General features: G+C 39.4%; 2 protein-coding genes across 4 annotated transcripts in view; both read left to right on the forward strand.

The window, feature by feature from the left end:
- sgsh (N-sulfoglucosamine sulfohydrolase (sulfamidase)) overlaps nucleotides 1-16,768 on the forward strand; it is a 47,757-nt gene extending 30,989 nt beyond the window's left edge. For all 3 annotated transcript variants that reach the window (XM_048248521.1, XM_048248520.1, XM_048248519.1), the window contains 5 exons: nucleotides 3,922-4,027; nucleotides 13,335-13,648; nucleotides 13,764-13,845; nucleotides 15,231-15,434; nucleotides 15,747-16,768. In XM_048248521.1, the coding sequence (XP_048104478.1) occupies nucleotides 3,934-4,027; nucleotides 13,335-13,648; nucleotides 13,764-13,845; nucleotides 15,231-15,434; nucleotides 15,747-16,306 (1,254 nt within the window). In that variant the 5' untranslated portion in view covers nucleotides 3,922-3,933 and the 3' untranslated portion in view covers nucleotides 16,307-16,768. The remainder of the gene's footprint in view (nucleotides 1-3,921; nucleotides 4,028-13,334; nucleotides 13,649-13,763; nucleotides 13,846-15,230; nucleotides 15,435-15,746) is intronic.
- A 131-nt stretch (nucleotides 16,769-16,899) lies between these two features.
- npb (neuropeptide B) lies at nucleotides 16,900-18,302 on the forward strand. The gene is made up of 2 exons (XM_048248698.1): nucleotides 16,900-17,214; nucleotides 17,864-18,302. The coding sequence occupies exons 1-2, from the start codon at nucleotides 16,942-16,944 to the stop codon at nucleotides 17,990-17,992; spliced, it is 402 nt and encodes a 133-aa protein (XP_048104655.1). The 5' UTR covers nucleotides 16,900-16,941; the 3' UTR covers nucleotides 17,993-18,302.
- The last annotated feature ends 508 nt before the right edge of the window (nucleotides 18,303-18,810 follow it).

Consider the following 18,810-nt stretch of genomic DNA (forward strand, 5'->3'; position numbering starts at 1 on the left):
GATGATACAAAATGCAGCAGCTAGGATACTAACAAAAACTAAAAGAACTGACCACATTACTCCAATTCTTAAGTCCTTGCACTGGCTTCCAGTAAGTCACAGAATTGACTTAAGCTTGATAAAGCTCTATTGCTTGTTTATAAATCAGTAAATGGAGCAGGACCTAAATACCTGTCAGACATGCTTCAGCAGTACACACCTTCGCATCCTCTCAGGTCCCAGGTGAAAAACCTGCTAGTAAAACCTACTGTTAGAACTAAACATGGTGAAGCAGCTTTTAGCTGCTATGCGGCTCAGCTGTGGAATCAACTTTCGGATGACATCAAAAAGGCCCCAACTATAGCCAGTTTTAAATCTAGACTTAAGACCAAACTGTTCTCAGATGCTTTCTGCTAACTGTGCCGCGTTACAAATTCTGAATCTGCCTTGATAATTATTCTACTTTTATCTTTTATTACTTCTTTTTACTACTTTTGCCTTTGTTTTTTTTTGCTTACTAATTATCCTTTATTTCTAAATAATTTTACCTTGTGTTTTATGTTTTCTTTTTATTATGATCTTTACCTTTTAACTATTCTTTGACTATATTGCCTTTCTATGCTTTTTATTTGTTATTATTGTTTGGTTTTGTTTATGTAAAGCACATTGAAGACCTCTGTGTATGAAATGCGCTATATAAATAAACTTGACTTGACTTGACTCTACATACTTACAGCACACTGCCCACACACTACACACACACGCACACACACACACACACACACACACACACACACACACACACACAGTAACCGCTCCACTCCCCTCCCGCCCACACACACATCTTCACTGTCATCACTCACATATATCATACATACAGTACTCTGCTTGCAATAGTAAGTCCCTTCACCATACTTGCAGTACACATAAATGCACAAATAGGCTGACCCCAGACATAATTTCACTGCATTTCTTACATCCAGTAACTATATTGTAGCGATCTCACCCTCAGACAAGATTCACCTTTGGCCAGGACGGCCATTTATTGGAACAGGAAGACTCAGACACAATCAGACAACTAGGACAGGGCAACACAGGGGTAGTCTCAGCCGCACATGCAACACACAATAAGGGTTTACCACACACATCAACACGGGGATAAGCACATGAGGTACAACCAAAGAGACTAACACGCTAACAAATACACAACATGGTTAACGTAACTGCAACTATTATAATCAACATTACACCTTATAGCATTCACTCGCACTGCATTCTGGGAGACACTCATTCAACGTTAGACATGTACATCCACCGACGCTACAATATGCATGTGACAATACACCAATTACTGCGTGCCTGCGGAGTGTGATTGTGTGACACTTGCCAGTGCCTTCTAATGGCTTTTCAATGAAAGCATCCTGTCAGAGAATATCAAATAGGAGATCCTGCTCATGAAAAAATGTCAGGTGAAAGGGAACATTGGGTAGATGGGATAATAGGATTATTTTATTAATCGTATGTATTTCATCCACTTTTAACGCACATCTTGGTCCTCCACTCGACAAGGAACTCTGTGTAATCCGTAAGCCTGTAAACATGGGCACTCAATGTGCAACAAAGGTTTATGAATTTCACAAACGGTTTAATTCTAGGTCTGTATATTCTTACTATTGTTAAAACAGCCGACCACACAACACGCTTTTCCTGGCATCATTGGACAGCATACGTACTAAATAAAAATTAAGAAAAAGAAGATTTCGCATCTACAGCTAACGTCTGCTACAGCCGCCTACAGGACCAACACATTACTTCGCTACTTCCTTAGCAGCAAGGCAACGCAGTAATGGCGGCGCTGCTTTTTTTATCCGTGTTTCGCCGGATTTGTGTATAAACTTCCTTGTATCCTTGTAATCAAATCAAATCTTAAATAAAAGTATTGAAATCGCAATTTTTGACTTGGTATCAGTTAGGGCTGGGCGATAAAACGATAGTGATATGTATCGCAATAGACATGTAATTGATATCGATAAAAAATACGTTTGATAGAACATTCGATAATTAAAAGCAACACACACCTCCTTAAGTTGTCCATAAATAAATAGGCTAAATATATCTTGCATTGTAGCTATGTGCAACTCTACCAGAGTAGGCAATAGAAGTAGGCCTACCTCAACACAGACTCTCAATGAGTCCTTGTTCCGTGCACACACTCTCTCTCTCCCTCCCAACAGGCGCATCCCTCCTCAGCATGCACGTAATCCAAACATTCACAATCGTGCAAGACGACTGGCTAAATTGCTATTAAATCCGGTTAGCATCATTAGCAAGCTGCACGAATTTGTTCAAAACTGTTGCATTCGAATTGACTGCTAAATTCTAATCATCTCAATCCCGATGCAAATGGAAAAGTACTTTCCAAGACTCAAAAGGGCCTGTCCCAAGAAGAAAAGGTTCAATTCATTTGAAACCTAAACACACATGGGGAAACTGAACAGTCTAACCAGTAGAATATGACAAACTAGCAAATTAAGCTACTTTGTTTACAATATTTCCAGGCTTCAACCAGTGCTGCTTTTCATTCAGACTTATGTGCACATTTATTCATTTGAGTGTTTTTCATGATTGTGTTGCTATTTCTTTTCCCTGTTTGCTTTGATTGATAACTGAGGTGATTAAAATCAGAGGAAGGTTAAGCTTAAAATAAAAGTGTTGAAATTGAACTTTTTTTCCCTTTTGGTCCTTATCTGAAATAGATTTTTTTTAAAAAATCAATAATTATCGATATTGACTGATATGAAATACTTATATCGTGATACAGCCATATCGCCCAACCCTAGTATCAGTATCCAAACAATAATTTTGGTATTGTGACAACACTAGCCTAGACATCACCTGGCCATGGCCATGCTTCACTTTAAACATGGTGCACCTTTCAGGGTATTCTTCATTCTTCATCCTCCAGACATAACCACTGGTCAGGAGGCCATAGAATTGACTGCCAAACCTATTGTCACTCATTTATATGGTTTTGGTTCAGTATTCTGTTTTGTTCATGCTTATCCCTTTAACTGCCTGCTCAACCGTTTAGTAGAGCACACTTTAAGACACCATATCTTACAAAAAAATTCAACTGTTTTGAATTTAAACATATGGAGCCATATATACCACTTGAGTACTACATGTTAAGCACAAAATATTTGCTCAGTACACCTATAATGTCGAAGGCCACACCTTCTCATCCTATGCGATTTAAGAAATTAATTTACGCAATTTTGGCCATATTTTGTGGAGTCGCATCGACCAAGTTTTCAAAAGTAAGACTTTTTTTCTTCATTATTATGTTAAAATGAAGTTGAATACCACATGTATTAACTTACTTTAAAAATATATATATATATTCATGGTTAAATATTTTTTTGAAAACATGCTCAACCAAACGGTTGATAAGTCAATTTATGGTAAAAGTCAGGTCAAGATCTCATGTGATATTCCACCGAGAAGAATGTGGAGATGAGTGCAGATATACGTAATGGCCTATGCACGAATTTAGGTTATGCCTATTCCCTATCAGTCTGTTCTCATTTTCATTTTGATCAATATTGTTCAAAAAATAAAATCAAAATGAACAAACTGAAGAAGTTACCGCATTCATCCGATCTGGCTATTTCACTTTCAACTTGACTGCACTCCTTGTGTTTGCGTATGGATAGGCTAGACATAAGGTTGCAGGGAGGGGATCACCTACTTTGGAATTTTACCCCGATACAACAAATGCTATTTTTTGATTGGATGTCGGGTGACTATTTATTGTTTGATTGGCTGGTGCCTTTTTCTGAAGCCAGACTTCACCACTGCGAATACATTGATAAATATGCCGTTAAGCTATTCCCCAACTGATCTTTACTTTTCCATTTCAAGTTTCACTTTACATTTTCACAGCATCAAAATGGCATGTATGGTCTACATCAGGGTTACCATCATTTCAACTCATTTGATGGTGTCCAAAGTCTCCCTCTGCTCCTGCAACAAGCCAACATCCGCACAGGTAAATACTACTTAGATAACGTAACGCATTGTAAAACACACAAATATGGTGTGGTATAAAGAAACTGAAGACAAAATGGAAAGAACATAACATTTGTGACCCTGCAAGGTGAAACCAGTCGTTTTGGTAAAATGTACAAAATTAAGTTAATGTGCTCACATGCACGGCTATTGACTAAGCTTTCCAACGATATCGAGGGTATTGCAAAAAGTATCGCTAAGATAACCGCATCCAAAGTTGACATGGTTCTCCTGTCACGATACGCCAGAAGAGGAGAAAATCACCTTTTTAAGTAAATTGTCACGTGTGATAGTGTGAGGACACAGCTATTATTAGCCTTACGGTAGCGTGACTTTGAAGCGGATGACTGACTATGTCCAGTTTTATCAACCGAGTGAGTGTCTTTTTCTGCCCCCTAGTTAATACCAGGGACGGTCATAAGGTGTCACTATAGAATATAATTAATGTATTTCGGGGGAAGTAAGGGGAGAAGAAGTTCTATGTACATAGATTGTGTAGGCTATAGGCCCATTTTTAAAATGTGCTACTGCTACGTCAATGGAAAACTTCTCCTGGTCCGTAAAATGACGCCAGGATATTTCTAAAAGTTTGTGCTTTTGACCGTTCGTGCCCCGAAAGGCAAGTCTTTCACATTCATATTCGGTTACATCTGCCAAGAAGGATAGAGAACTTTGAGTAACGAGTAGCCTAATGAGTAGGCTACATTTTAGCTCTACCGTAAAACCTTATAGTGGCGTGGACAAATGGAATGACTGCTAATGTGTTTAATCTTCACCTAAATAAAGTCAGGGTTTAACAGTCAAAACGTATGTTTATCCGTGAAATTTGTTCACAATATGAAAGTGTAGACTGTATACTGTCGAATTATGCAAAAACGTGAAATTCAACATTTTAAGCCATACGTTTGTTTATCGTGGATATTCTCAAAATAGCAATGTGCGCAAGACGACTGGTTTCGCCTTGCAGGGTCACATTTATGAATAAAAGGGAAACAAAAGAAAACAGTTATTCTGTATGTGTTTAAGTGTTATTCTGTGTAAGTGTTATTCTTTATGTTTTTAAGTTGTCCTTATGCATAAGCTTATGTATCCTTTATGTTTCTTCTTTTCTGTTTTTTATAGTAAGTATAATTTTGTAATGAAGGCAATTGGTTTTATGTACCGTATTTTCCAGGCTATAAGTCACACTTTTTTCATAGTTTGACTGGTCCTGCAACTTATAGTCAGGTGCGACTTATATATGAAAAAATATATAATTGAACATGTGGTAACACTTTACTTGACAGTATTGACATAAGAGTGACATGACACTGTCATGACACATGAATCCTAACCCTAACTCTATCCCTAACCCTAACCCTAACTTGACAAAAACCGAATGTCACTTAAAGGTACTCTAAGCGATGCTGGGTAATGTCACTTCTGACTTTCAAACAAAACAGAAAGCTAGCTCGCAACTTCCTCCCCCACCCTCCCGTGCTGCTCCCGTGCAATTGAAACTCTCCTAAATGCGCATCTCGTCTGTGATTTGCTGGAACAGTTGGTTATGTTTTTATGGGCTAGGTTTGGCCAGATTGTTTTTGGAGCGTGGGCTGTCCACAGAAATCACGTTTTTTTTTACAGTGGATTCAGGACACAGACAGCTAGCGGTTGGTTAGGTGATGTTTGCCGTAAGTGACATAAAATGTTTTAGCCTAAAATAGGAGTGGCATCGCTTAGAGCACTTAGAGCAAGCGTTATGTCATAAACGTTTATGACTTGTTTATGACACATTCATAACAGTGTCATGTCACTCTTATGTCGATACTGTCAAGTAAAGTGTAACCGAACATGTTTTTAAATGTTAATTCATATTAATTGACATGAATCCTACATGAAACATTACGTCTACAGCCGCGATAGAGCGCTCTCAAATGCACAAGTTCTGTGTACTCTCAGTCAGAGATTAGCACTTGTACTATGTCTGAAACACACATGCATACCGAAATCCTCAAATTATGGCCGGGAATCTAGTTATAGCCGGGCCTCAGATTCGGACAAATGAAGGCCAGTAATAATTTTATTTCGATTTAACTCATGAAAGACCTCTTCTTAATATTTTATATTGTTGGTTGGTTTAATATTGTTGCCAATGAAAAGTCATTGTCCTACACCATGAGTCTCCAACACGTCGCTCTCAAGCTACCAGTCGCTTGCCGCCCCCTTCTGAGCTTGCCAGAGGCTGAAGCAGTAACCTACTTTTAAGGAATTCATGTTTTTTCTTTCAGATATGTAAAACAACATGTACTGTAAAACTCCAAATAATAGCCCGGGCTTTTATTTTCCCAAATCGCCAAACTGCACCGGCTAGTATTAGAGACGGGCGTCTATATGAGACAGGCCTTTAATTCCCTTTACACAAAACTTTTCCTCTGCAAAGATGGAAAATATTATCGAATTAATTATTTCAAATACACAGAATGTCTACCTATATGACTAGGCTATCTGATGACAATTACGGATCATCATTCATTTAGTGTTGAGATGTTGTTCATTGAGTGAGATACAGTAAGATCCAAATAGCAGGGATAGCCCGAACAGATGAAACACGTTTTAATTAAACGTAATCTACAAAGAGATCGTATCACACTGAAAGCTCATATTTTGTCACTAGCAAATAGCCTATATCGGTCCTTTGTCAAATACAGTTGCATTATCAGCCCTGACCAAAACCGTTCAGGAATTATTTATGCAAAAGTGGAACGTGCTTAATGTTTAATTCTCCCTTCTTTTCGGCACGAATGAAACAGCATGAGCGAGCGTGAACCATATTGTTTCTCCCGTTTTGTATTTGCCAAATTTGACAACAGTCTACATTCAACTCATAGCCTACTTCCAGGCGCGCGGGAACATTTTTGACCAGGGGTGCTGAATAACAAAATAATCATGGATGTCCGACGATTTCTCCCCCAGCATATGATTCGAATTTAGACAGCTAAATACGCCATTTCACCGCCGTGTATGAGTAGGTCTAAGAGTGAGAAGTTTTATAACGCCCTGGGCAGCCACATTCCACTGCAACTATGCGCAGCCCTTGCCACTCTGACTCATCAATAAAAACTGTGCATGCACACACCAGCCCCAGAAGAGCACTTGACTTTACATCATAAACCTATTTCAGTAGGTTATATAGCCAGAGAATGTCCGTAGACGGGCTCTGATATAGCCTAGTCTAAGGTAAATTCCTTTTCTGACTTCTTTCTCTTTATCGCCATGACATTTAGAATAAAGAATAACGTTCGCGAACCGTTCTGGGTTTGTTGCCAGCATAAAAACAAGCTTACCATCGGTCTATCCGCAAATTTTAAACACAAGGGATTTATTTGAACGATGACGAAGTCGGACATATAGGCATAGTTCATATTGGGAAAAAAGTTATACAATTTGGAACGCTTTTCCCCACCGCAGTCTTTTAATGCCATCTAATCATAACGTCGCGGTCATGCTTCATACTTAAGCCCAAATCACACCCAAGATTCGCGAACGAGATGAGCAGCAACTTGATGCAACATTCTAAAACCTTGCAACTGTGACCAGACATGTGAATGCTTTGCGGCGGCTTGCAACGGCGTGCAACATCTAATTCACACTGCTGTAACCTCCTTTCTGTAACGGTTTTATGTCATTGCGAATCTTTAAACAGACGATCTGACGGGTTTTAGAAGATTAAATACAACCCGAAACTAAAAAACAGACCAGGCCTCTACTGGAGACCGGCCTTTAACCCAAACCTGTAGCCACGCCAGGCGTTTAAGGGACTCGGCGATTATTTGAAGTTTTACGGTATAAGTTGCTATTAGTCAATTAATGGGGAGATAATCGAATCGAAATCGAATTGGACTGAAAAAATGAATCGAATGCATCGAAAAAATAATCGCTAGATTAATCGTTTAAAAAATAATCGTTTATCCCAGCCCTAGTCAGAGTTGGTACCTCCAGTCAATAGTCCCGCATTCAGGCCACTCGTTTATTAGATTAACGTTATCAGAGAGTGCTGTAAAATGTGTGTGGGAATTTCTCGCATTATGCTGGCTAGAGTTGCGGGACTTTTATTATTATGCCCAATACTTAAAAACGTATGCGCAATACCCGCAATGCGCAAAATTTGCTCTGCTGACAGCTTGTGCCAATATATTGTCCAAAATGCTTGATTGCATTGTATTCTCCACATTTATAGCTACATTTTCATGTACCACATCAGCATTTTTGTTCAGTGAATCTTTTGTAGCCTAAATTGCTTTACAATTACCTTCCGGCCCTCCTTTTGGCTGCCTTCACTCCTTCTTCTTCATTAACATTAATCTTTTTGGCCTCAATAATCCAGTTACATAGTCTCTGTCTGTTTTTGGTTTTGGATTTTGTGAAATAGGCTACATTTCTAAATAACGACTTATAGTGACTTATAGTCCAGAAATTATGGTATGTATTTCAATTAAGATTGTCAAAATTGAAGTGATGATTAAACGTTAATGCAATCACACTTTAACACAGTTTAAAAAATGTAGTGTCATGGCAGGTTCAAACCAACAGTCAACTAGACCAGTGGCTCCCAACCTGGGGTCCACAGACCCCATTAGGGATTCGCACAATGTTGCCTGGGCTGAGGTTGTAAGGTTACCAAAATTATATTTGCGCACATTAAATGTATAAAATCCCAATAACACCCCCAATTGGATAATCAAAATTCTGTATAATCCAAATAAAAACATATTTTTGTTCCACATTTAAATTCATGTAGCTATTTATTACCTCTGAACTTATAAGTTTGTAATTAATCACTTTATTCTTTTTGTGTGTGTATGCGGGTTGGAGTACGGGTAGGGGCCCTGGCTTGTCTTAGACACAGGCAAGGGGGCCTTCAAGGAAAAAAAGGTTGGGAAACACTGAACCAGACTATCATATTTGCACTCATTCTAACAAAAATTCTAACAAAAAATGTAGGTGGGTTATTTGACCTATTTGGCTGTGTAATTGAGTTTGCATGAGTGTTGCATAACCAAACATTCCCAACATCTTGCACAAGCTCAGTTATGCACGCTGGTGAACCTTTCTGCTACATTCGTCATGATTTAGATATTCAATTTGTAGCTTGTCTGAATGGCAAGAATAAGCCTTACTATGGATGATATCCATGAGTTGCTTTTCAGAGAAGAAAATCCCCTTGCTGAGGATGCTATCAGCAATGCTGGCTATAGCTGCTAGTATGGGTTCAGCTGAAGAGGATGAGCTGTTGCATGGAATTGATGCCGTCCTCGGAGCGTAAGTGGACCATACATATATATTCACGCCATGTGCATAAAGTAATGCATAGTAATATTAATTTTAGGGTTTGCCCTTAGTATATTGGTGTAGCTTATTAGCAATGACTGGAATATAGGTTTGCATGTAGCTGAAACAACAGGGCATCAGAATCATGGTATCAATCACACCGCTGTGTGCTTGCTTGGGCACGTAGCATATAATAATATTTGATTTGGTGTGTTGCTCATCACATATTAAAGTAGCCTAATGATTATATGGTTAGCATGTTGCAGAACGATGCATACAGTGTGGAATAGTTTGTCATAGCATGTCATACGCCTATTTGATGCCCCTGAATATTTGAAGTTACATTAGAAGGATCAGAAATGCACAGGCATTATATACCTGTTGGAATGCTCTTTTAATAATATCTAGCCATTTAAATTAGCAAGAGGGCAGCCATTTACAGTTGGTAGCCATTTATATTAGCAAGAGGGCAGCAAGCATAGCTGTCCTCTTGCTATAGCTAAATTTTAATTGTTGTTTTACATCAAAGCTATCCTAAACACGATTACTATAATGCTTTATTATTATTATTATTATTATTATTATTATTATTATTATTATTACACTTCAACTTCATTGCATTGTTGTATAATAGCTTGAAGCAAAAGTTTGTTGTAATCCATTACACAATCAAGTCAAGAGAACATTGAGTAATTTGTAGTTGATCACATTTAGTCACATTGTGCTATTTTTTATTTTTTTTGCAGTGATGAAGCAGGATCCGACGCTGTGACTTTAGCAGCTCTCCCTCCACCAGTCGCTCTCACCTCCTCTGAATTTCCTCAAGAACCTTTAACGTCTGCTCCATTGGTGGTCCCCCATCGACTCGGCCCCAGCCTCAGCACCACCTCCAGCGCTGAACGGTCGATGGTGTGACTCCCTGGAGGAAGATGTGCAGCCTCCTCCATTGCAGTTTCACCTTAAGAGGAGTTCAGCTGTATTTTCAGGTGGAACACAAACCCTCTGTCGTCTTCCAGCTGTTCTTCAGTAAAAAGGTGATCCACACCCTGTGCAGCTACATCAGTCTATATGCTGCATGGAAGACTGCAGAGGGCATGAAGAGGCAGTGGATGGATAAAGATGCTGAATAAATACTCCAGTTTCTCAGCATCATCATCTGTCAGCCTGATGAAGCTCTAAGCTGCACAGAACCTGTGTGGAGGAAGGACCGCCTGCACACCCACCCATTTCCTGCCTCTATGATACCTTGGTACCGCTACAAGGTCATCATGGCTTATTTGCATGTGAGTGACCTGGCAGCAGATGTCGTGGCTCTGGGATGGACTGTTTTGTAGCACTTATAAATTGCCTCTGAAAGACTCTGATAGGATACATTTGAGAGGTTTTGGGTAGGTTTGGAATAGGTAATGAGCCATCAAGTTGGTTTACATGAAAGAAATGTTAATATTAGTCTGAAATGGTGGACCATTTGTCTATACTATGACACACTACAAAAACAAGGAAAGTCTTGGACAGGTTACTTCCAGAAGCCAGAACCTTCTTGGGAAATCTGTTAGCTACTAAGCCTTTGTAGATAATCTCCATTGACTTTACTCTCTTGGATTGGGCTAGCACAGGACAAGAGAATGTTCTGGTAGTCATAAATGTTTTCTCAAAGTTGACCCAGACCTTTGCCACCCCTGATCAGAGCTTCCACCGTAGCTAAGATTTTAACTGAGAGATGGTTCTATGTGTATGGCGTGCCAAGGAGAATCCACTCTGATCAGGGGCGCAGCTTTGATGGGGAGCTGTTGAAGCACCTGTGTGACATCTACAGCATAACAAAGAGTAGAACCACCACTTATCATCCAGACGGGAATGGTCAATGTGAACATTTCAACAGGACACTTCATGACTTGCTCAGGACCTTACCCCCTGAAAAGAAGAGTTAAATGGCCCCAGTTGCTCCCTCTGCTCCTGTTCGCCTATAATTACCACCATGTACCAGTCCACACAGCACTCCCCATACGAGCTGATGTTCGGTCAGAAGCCACAGTTACCAGTCGACCACCTACTTGAAAATACTGGAGGTGACTACAGGGACAGTCCACCGACTGATTGGGTGGTGCAACATCAAGAGTACCTGACTTTTGTCTATGCTAGTGCTAGGAGACACTTAGAAGAGGCTGCGGCATATCATAGGCATGGTGGTCCTGACACCGTACCCATACTACCACATGTCACTCTAGTCTTTTTCTAGTGGGCGGTGGTAGTGTAGTGGTTAAGGAGCTGGGCTAGCGTGCTGTAGCCTGAAAGTTGTCAGTTCAATTCCCGGCTTCCACTATTATGCCCTTGAGCAAGGCACTTAACCCCAAGTTGCTCCGGGGACAATGTGATCCCTTGTAATATAGCTGACATGGTCAAGAAGTGTCTGCTAAATGTAATGTACACTCTTTTGCAAGAACCATTTTCACGGTCGCCACAAAATCCAGGATACGTGGAGTGTCTGGATGGAATTGGCACACACTATAAGATCAGGCCGTATGGGGAGGAGGGCCCCCTTAAGACCATGCATCGCTTCGAGCTTAAACCTGTTCCCACCAGTCAAGATTCATCCAGCCCACCAGCACTGGCTGCTCCACAGCCTCATGGGGGTATCGGGAGGGAGCCAGGCCTCAGTAACCCTGCAGTTGGAGACTCATTGAGGATAGACATAGTCCACACCAGGACTAGTGCTTAGCATCACAGTGACCATATGTCCAGTCTCTTGTGAACAAGTTTGACATAATTTCACTGCATTTCTTACTTCCAGTAACTATATGCATGTGACAATAAACTTCCTTGTATCCTTGTATCCTTGTACCAAGATGGTATTAACTTTAGCCTTGACCAACTCCCAGGCTCATTTGGAGGGTGTACCAGATTAAAGAGAGCAAATGCACATGGTTTAGTGTCTGACCAATGTTTTTCCTTGAGTTATTTGTTTTTTGTATTAGTTCAGGCTGTGAGAGGGCCATCCGTGGTTTGTCTGTTTGTTTGTTTGTAACTTTTATCCTTGGTTTGTCTGTTTGTTTGTACCTTATATTCTTTTGTTTGTTAATTGTGCCTACTGCTACTTAACTACCCATGCCTATGACACCCAGTGGTGTACTGTGTTGCCTGTACTATTATAGATGATTTCCGAGACAAATTTATCTTAAGGTAGACAATAGAATGACATGGCAGGTCAAGAAAAGCATCAAAAAAAGCAAAGATTAAGAAATTGTTTTTGACATAGGCAACAAGGGAGGAGGTGTTTTTACACTTTTCAGACACTCAAAGTTTGAAAACTATTGTTTTAGAACCAACAACCTTTCTACATTATCTGTGGGTTTTGTGTGCAAAAAGTGGAATTAATAGCTTATTTTAAAACATACAGATAAAAACACTAAGGATGGATCGTGAACATTTAAAGACAAAAAAAATCTAGACTCTAGACTCTAATTTAGACTCTAAATTAGCAAAATATGCAAAACTGTACTATTACTAAAACCATAGTGAATCAGGAAATGAAGAGCATGACCAGCAGTTCTTCTACGGCATCCAACCTCAATTAAAAGGTGTTTTTTTTTTTTTTTTTTTACTTTGACATTTTGTCCTGTATATGATGTTCTGAAAAGGAGCCCTGAATGATCATTGTGCTGTATGTAGAACTTGAGATGATGAGTGTTTTTGTTATAGTGTGTAAGTACCAATCGTTAAAAATTAGGCAGAAATCTCCATCTGCAGTAACAGGTTAAAGTATTGATACTAATAAAATTAGGTATTGTGACTTTTTTTTAATTTCAGGGTATCGCAATACTTTTGTAGTATCGTGCACTGTGCAACACCTGTTGGGTACTACAGGGCTACTTAAGCCAACAAGAATGAGTTAGGATAAAGCCTAACAGAAAGGCTACAATAATACAATGCTCACATGGATCAGGTGAATATTTGGTGACATTATCTTGTTAATTTTGCAGGTATTATAGGGAAGAAACATGTTGGTCCTGGGTTGGTTTACCCATTTGACTTTTCCTACACTGAGGAGAACAGTTCTGTGCTTCAGGTGGGAAGGAACATCACAAAAATCAAACTTCTGGTACATAAATTTTTGTGGAGCCACAAAGAAGAGGAGCGTCCATTTTTCCTTTATGTGGCATTCCATGACCCACACCGTTGTGGTCATTCACAACCACAATATGGTACCTTCTGTGAAAAGTTTGGGAATGGTGACAGTGGAATGGGACGTATTCCAGACTGGGAGCCTAAGCACTACAGCCCAGATCAGGTTAAGGTAAGGAGTGAAAGCTTAAATATGATGAGATTCCTCTCTGATTGCTGAGTAGCTACTTAATGCAAGTACCCTTTATGTTTTAAGTAACGGCTCATTTTTTTAACTTTGGCTTGAGGTGCCTGATTTCATCCCTGACACCCCAGCTGCAAGAGCAGACCTGGCTGCCCAGTATACCACTATTAGCAGACTGGACCAGGGTAAGAACCTTTTTGTTTATGGGATGAGTACTTTGTCATTTCCCGAGTTCATCACTGCTAGAGACAACTTTTGACAACTTTTATTAAGACAGTAATTTCAATTGAAAATGTCTGTCTTGTCTGCCCCATCTACAACCCCAAAACAGAAAAAGTTGGGACATAGTGTAAAATGTGAATCAAAACAGAATGTAATGGTCTACAAATCTGTTAAACTCATATTTAGTTGCAAAAAGTACAAAGACAACATATCAAATGTTGAAAATGAGAAATTTGACTATTTCATGGAAAATATATGTTAATTTTGAATTTCATACCTGCAACATGTTTCAAACATGTTTTGGACGGGGGTAACAAAATACTGAAAAAGTTGTGTAATGATAAAGAAAACAAAAGGAGGAATGTTTGGGTATGAAAAAGCATCCCAGAGTGGCAGGGACTCTTGGAAGTAAAGATGTAGGGGTATTCATCACTCTGTGTAAACCTGTGTGCACAAATTATGAAACAATGTAATTTTAATGCTTCTTAACATGAAATTATGAAGTATTTGGGGAGTTCATCATTAACAGGACATAATATTATTAAAATATTCTGAGAATCCATAGGAATCTTTGCAAACCAGGGAAAGAGCTGAAAAACTAATTGGATGGCCGTGGTATTTTGGACCTCAGATAGCACTGCATCAACACCAGACCTGTTTCCAGACCTGTCATTGTATGGGCTCAGGAAAACCTCTAATAACCATTGTCTACAGTATGTGCACAGTTTGATATTCAATTCAAAAACTCAAATTCAAAATTGTAACAGCCAAAACAACCAAAATTGTATTGAGACATTACACAGAAAATACCACTGTCTTACCTGGACCTGAGCTTGTTTAAAATGGACTAAGGTAACATGGAAAAATGTCCTGTGGTTAAGACCAATCAAAATTTGCCATTCTTTTTGAAAGTCATGGACTCATCTGGACTAAAGATGGGACATTTGGCAAAGCACAATCAATTCTGAATCTCTAGCAAATGGTCTCATTAGTTCCTAAACATTTACAAAATTTTGTTAAATGAAGAGGTGAAGCAGCACAGTGGTAAACATGCTCCCGCCCCAACTTTTTTTGAAACATGTTGCTGGCATCAAATTCAAAATTAACATCTGTTTTCCATAAAATAGTCAACTTTTTCATTTTCAACACTTGATATTTTATCTATGTCCTTTTTGCTGCTAAATATGGGTTTACAAGACTTGTGTATTATCACATTCTGTTTTTATTTGCATTTTACACAGCGTCCCAACTTTTTCGGTTTTGGGGTTGTATGTCTTATGCTGATGTACTAGCTTTTAGTATGAATTAGTTTGCTGAGTCATATAAATGGCCTTACACATGTGTGCAGGAATTGGGCTGGTTCTGAAGGAGTTGCGGGAGGCCGGGTTTGAGGAAAACACCCTTGTCATTTACAGCTCTGACAATGGGATCCCATTCCCTAATGGGAGAACAAACATGTACATGTCTGGAGTGGCCGAGCCCATGCTTGTGTCATCACCAGAGCACAGGCAGCGCTGGGGGGAGGTCAGTGAGGCCTACGTAAGCCTCCTGGGTGAGTAGGAACGTGCTGGGAGTGGACAATTGATCTTTTGATCTAGTATTTTAAAGTGTTTAGTGTATAGTTATTTCATTTTTTAGAAATAATATGGCATGCACTGGACTGTTGAGTGTTTTCAACTCAATTTGAGATGTAGTACCAGCAAAAAACCACAAGGAGGTAATATTACCCAAGTGTTGAGGATGTAGGGATATGAGTCAGTCAGTGCAAATTATCAGCGTTGCTGCACTCGAATATGAAGAGGATAGGAGTTAGTCCTGAAAAAAAATCCTCTGATTCTGCCCTATGTTCACTTCTCCCCCACAGATGTCACCCCTACTATCTTGGATTGGTTCTCTATTCCCTATCCCCTCTATAGCCTCACTGGGGGACCACTAGTCCAGTTAACAGGCCGGTCTTTGCTCCCTGCCCTAAGTACTGAACCAACATGGTCTACTGTGTTCTTCAGCCAGAGCCTGCACGAGGCCACCATGTATTACCCCATGAGATCTGTATACCAGGGGCCCTTCCACCTAATTCACAACCTCAACTATCGGATGCCCTTTCCCATTGACCAGGACTTATATGTGTCACCCACTTTTCTGGACCTGTTGAACCACACCCAGGCAGGGCAACCAACAGGTTGGTTCAAGACATTAAGGGATTATTATTACCGTGAGCGCTGGGAACTGTATGACACACAATCTGATCCAACAGAGACCAAGAACCTTGCATCAGACCCCAATCACCTCAATGTTCTAGAGACACTGAAAGCCCAGCTGCTGAAGTGGCAATGGGCAACGTCAGACCCATGGGTGTGTAGCCCAGATGCAGTGCTGGAGGCCAAAATGGAGCCACAATGTAGGACACTATGCAATGGGCTGTGAGACCTTAAGTACCCACAAGGTTATGAAAAAAAGGACATTTTTAATGTTATTTTTGAATAATCAGTGTTTGACGAATAATTAATCTACACAGCCTACAGTTGCATTAGACATATTTTATTATAACAAAGGAATTAACTGACACACAGGTAGACTTGACACACAGGTAGACCTGTGTATTTAATTACAGATAAATGTAATGACGGTCTTTTTTTCTTACCAAACAAGATGTGGCCTTATTATTATCTGCTTAGTTAGCCTATAGCCTAGATGTTGCTTATGTGGATGTGTTTTGGTAAATTGATTGAACCTGTACAATCTGCCTGAAACACTTTGTTAGTGTTTTCTTTACTGTTATAAGAGCTGATCATTGAATGAATCGGCTATGCAGCTTTCAATAAGAATTCATATTATTTGCGTTTTGACAGCCTATAGGCTGTTTCTTAACAATAAAAGTTTCTCACAAAAAAATGTTTTCCGCGACTGAAACAAGCTATGAATCATGACTATACGATGACGTTCACGAACATCATGATCTGTCATGATCTTGAATCGACTAGGCTATATAAAGGACCAGTGCTTGGGACTAACATAGTCAACCCTTTACTTTCGACCCGTTCACGCAGCTTTTACTTAAAATGTGTGCAATGGAGAAATCTGCCCGAATGGCTGTGGTATTTCTGGCCATCTCCATGCTCATTGCCTGCCATCGAACAGAGGCATGGTACAAGCAGTCAACTGGTCCAAGCTATTACTCTGTTGGTAGAGCCTCCGGTTTGCTATCCGGGATCCGCAGATCACCATACATCCGCAGGTCCGAACAGGAGTCACCTCTCGAGACCATCGAATCCACTGGTAATAATGTTACTCCAGAGTTGGTCTACCGACAGACTCCGGTCCTGAAAAATATGGTAAGCTTTAGGTTCATATATAATAAACTGGTATCGACATGATATATTGTTTTATGTTGTTATCGCTGCATTGTCATATTATTCATTTATGGTGTAGCCTACATAATGAAGTAGCCTAATAAGACTATAAAGCCTAACGTAAGCATGCCTAGTATAAGTTGGTAGGCTACACATTTAACAACGTTTTCAGTCAGTAAATAGATTGTTAGGCTATAGGCTAATAAAAATTTAATTTATGTCATATAAAGTAGGCTAGGCCAAGTATGCCGACTTTCCTTTTGTAACGAATAGGCTAGGTACTCTAGCTTTAATTAATTGCCCTGTCTACCTTTGTTATTAGGGGGGCTGTTTCCTAATTGTTCGACGAGATGTGCACACTTTTCGTGTAACGTAGCCAATACAAAGTATGTAAAATTATAGCTTTGTAACCTTATAGGCTACTGTTCCCAGTTATAGGGTATTAAAATGATCTACAACAATATGTCGTATAATATCTATCTTAAACATGCTGAATTTAGACTAGCCTATTAACAGCCTACGTAGACTGCACAGTGTTCAGTCTGGCACTGAAACTGAATGCATGACTTGAATTTTGGAGTTACATTTGAACGCAGGTAGGCTACTGATTGCTTTTTTTTTGTCTCCTCAGGCTGTCTGTGTCAAAGACATCAGTCCGTCTTTACAGAGTTGTGAGCTTATTCAAGACGGTTCTAATATGTTAAGATGCAAAGCTGATGTGTCCGTGTCCCTCAACACGCTGGACTGCCTGGACTTGTGAACGTCTGCTTGCCTCAAAAACCCCGATATTCTTTCAACGTTTAGAGTAATTTTATGGAAACAACATACGGACTGATGGCCCTGAATGTTTTCGCATTTCACACAATGTTAAGGTGTTATAAACTTAAAATCAAGAGAAATAATAAATGCTGTGATCAAGATACGGGAGATACAACAGGTCTATTTTGTGATACATTCTAAATGTTGCCACACTTAACATTGACATAGCCTAGTCATGTAATTAGCCTACTATAATGTCCTAGTATTCCTCAAAAATGATTTCTTTATTTTATTAAAGTGGGACGATCTTATCAAAGTGTGTGTAATGCTGTGTGCATTTCTGTTTTACCTACCTGTGATAGACAACAGTCTTTTGAATTATTTAATGCCTATAGCAGTGTCTTAGTTTTTTCAGTTGCCAAATAGCCTTCAGAAACCTAGCCTACGTGTCATTTAATCTGCTATGAAGAATTTTTAAAGATTGAACCACATGAATAATAATCACCAAGTAGCCTATTGTAAAGTTTTACCATAACTGATTATAATAAGTAGTCCAAGGCCCCTCTGTAAAAACTGGTCTTGGAGGGTGGTGAGAGAAAAAAAACTGTATATACCATACAAATACTTTTCAAGAAACTGTACAAGATTTACCAATCATTTTATATTGTAAGAACTTAAATTGTGGGACACTTTATGGTTACATTTATGGTTAGTTAAATGGGTAAGGATTGTCGTCATCAACAAAGAAGTCCATTTTCATTCCAGTTACATAAACATTGTGACCATACAAAAGTGAAACATCTTTTGACACTTAGCCAA

This window comes from Alosa alosa, chromosome 7 (assembly GCF_017589495.1).
Source record: "Alosa alosa isolate M-15738 ecotype Scorff River chromosome 7, AALO_Geno_1.1, whole genome shotgun sequence".
NCBI classification, from domain to species: domain Eukaryota; kingdom Metazoa; phylum Chordata; class Actinopteri; order Clupeiformes; family Clupeidae; genus Alosa; species Alosa alosa.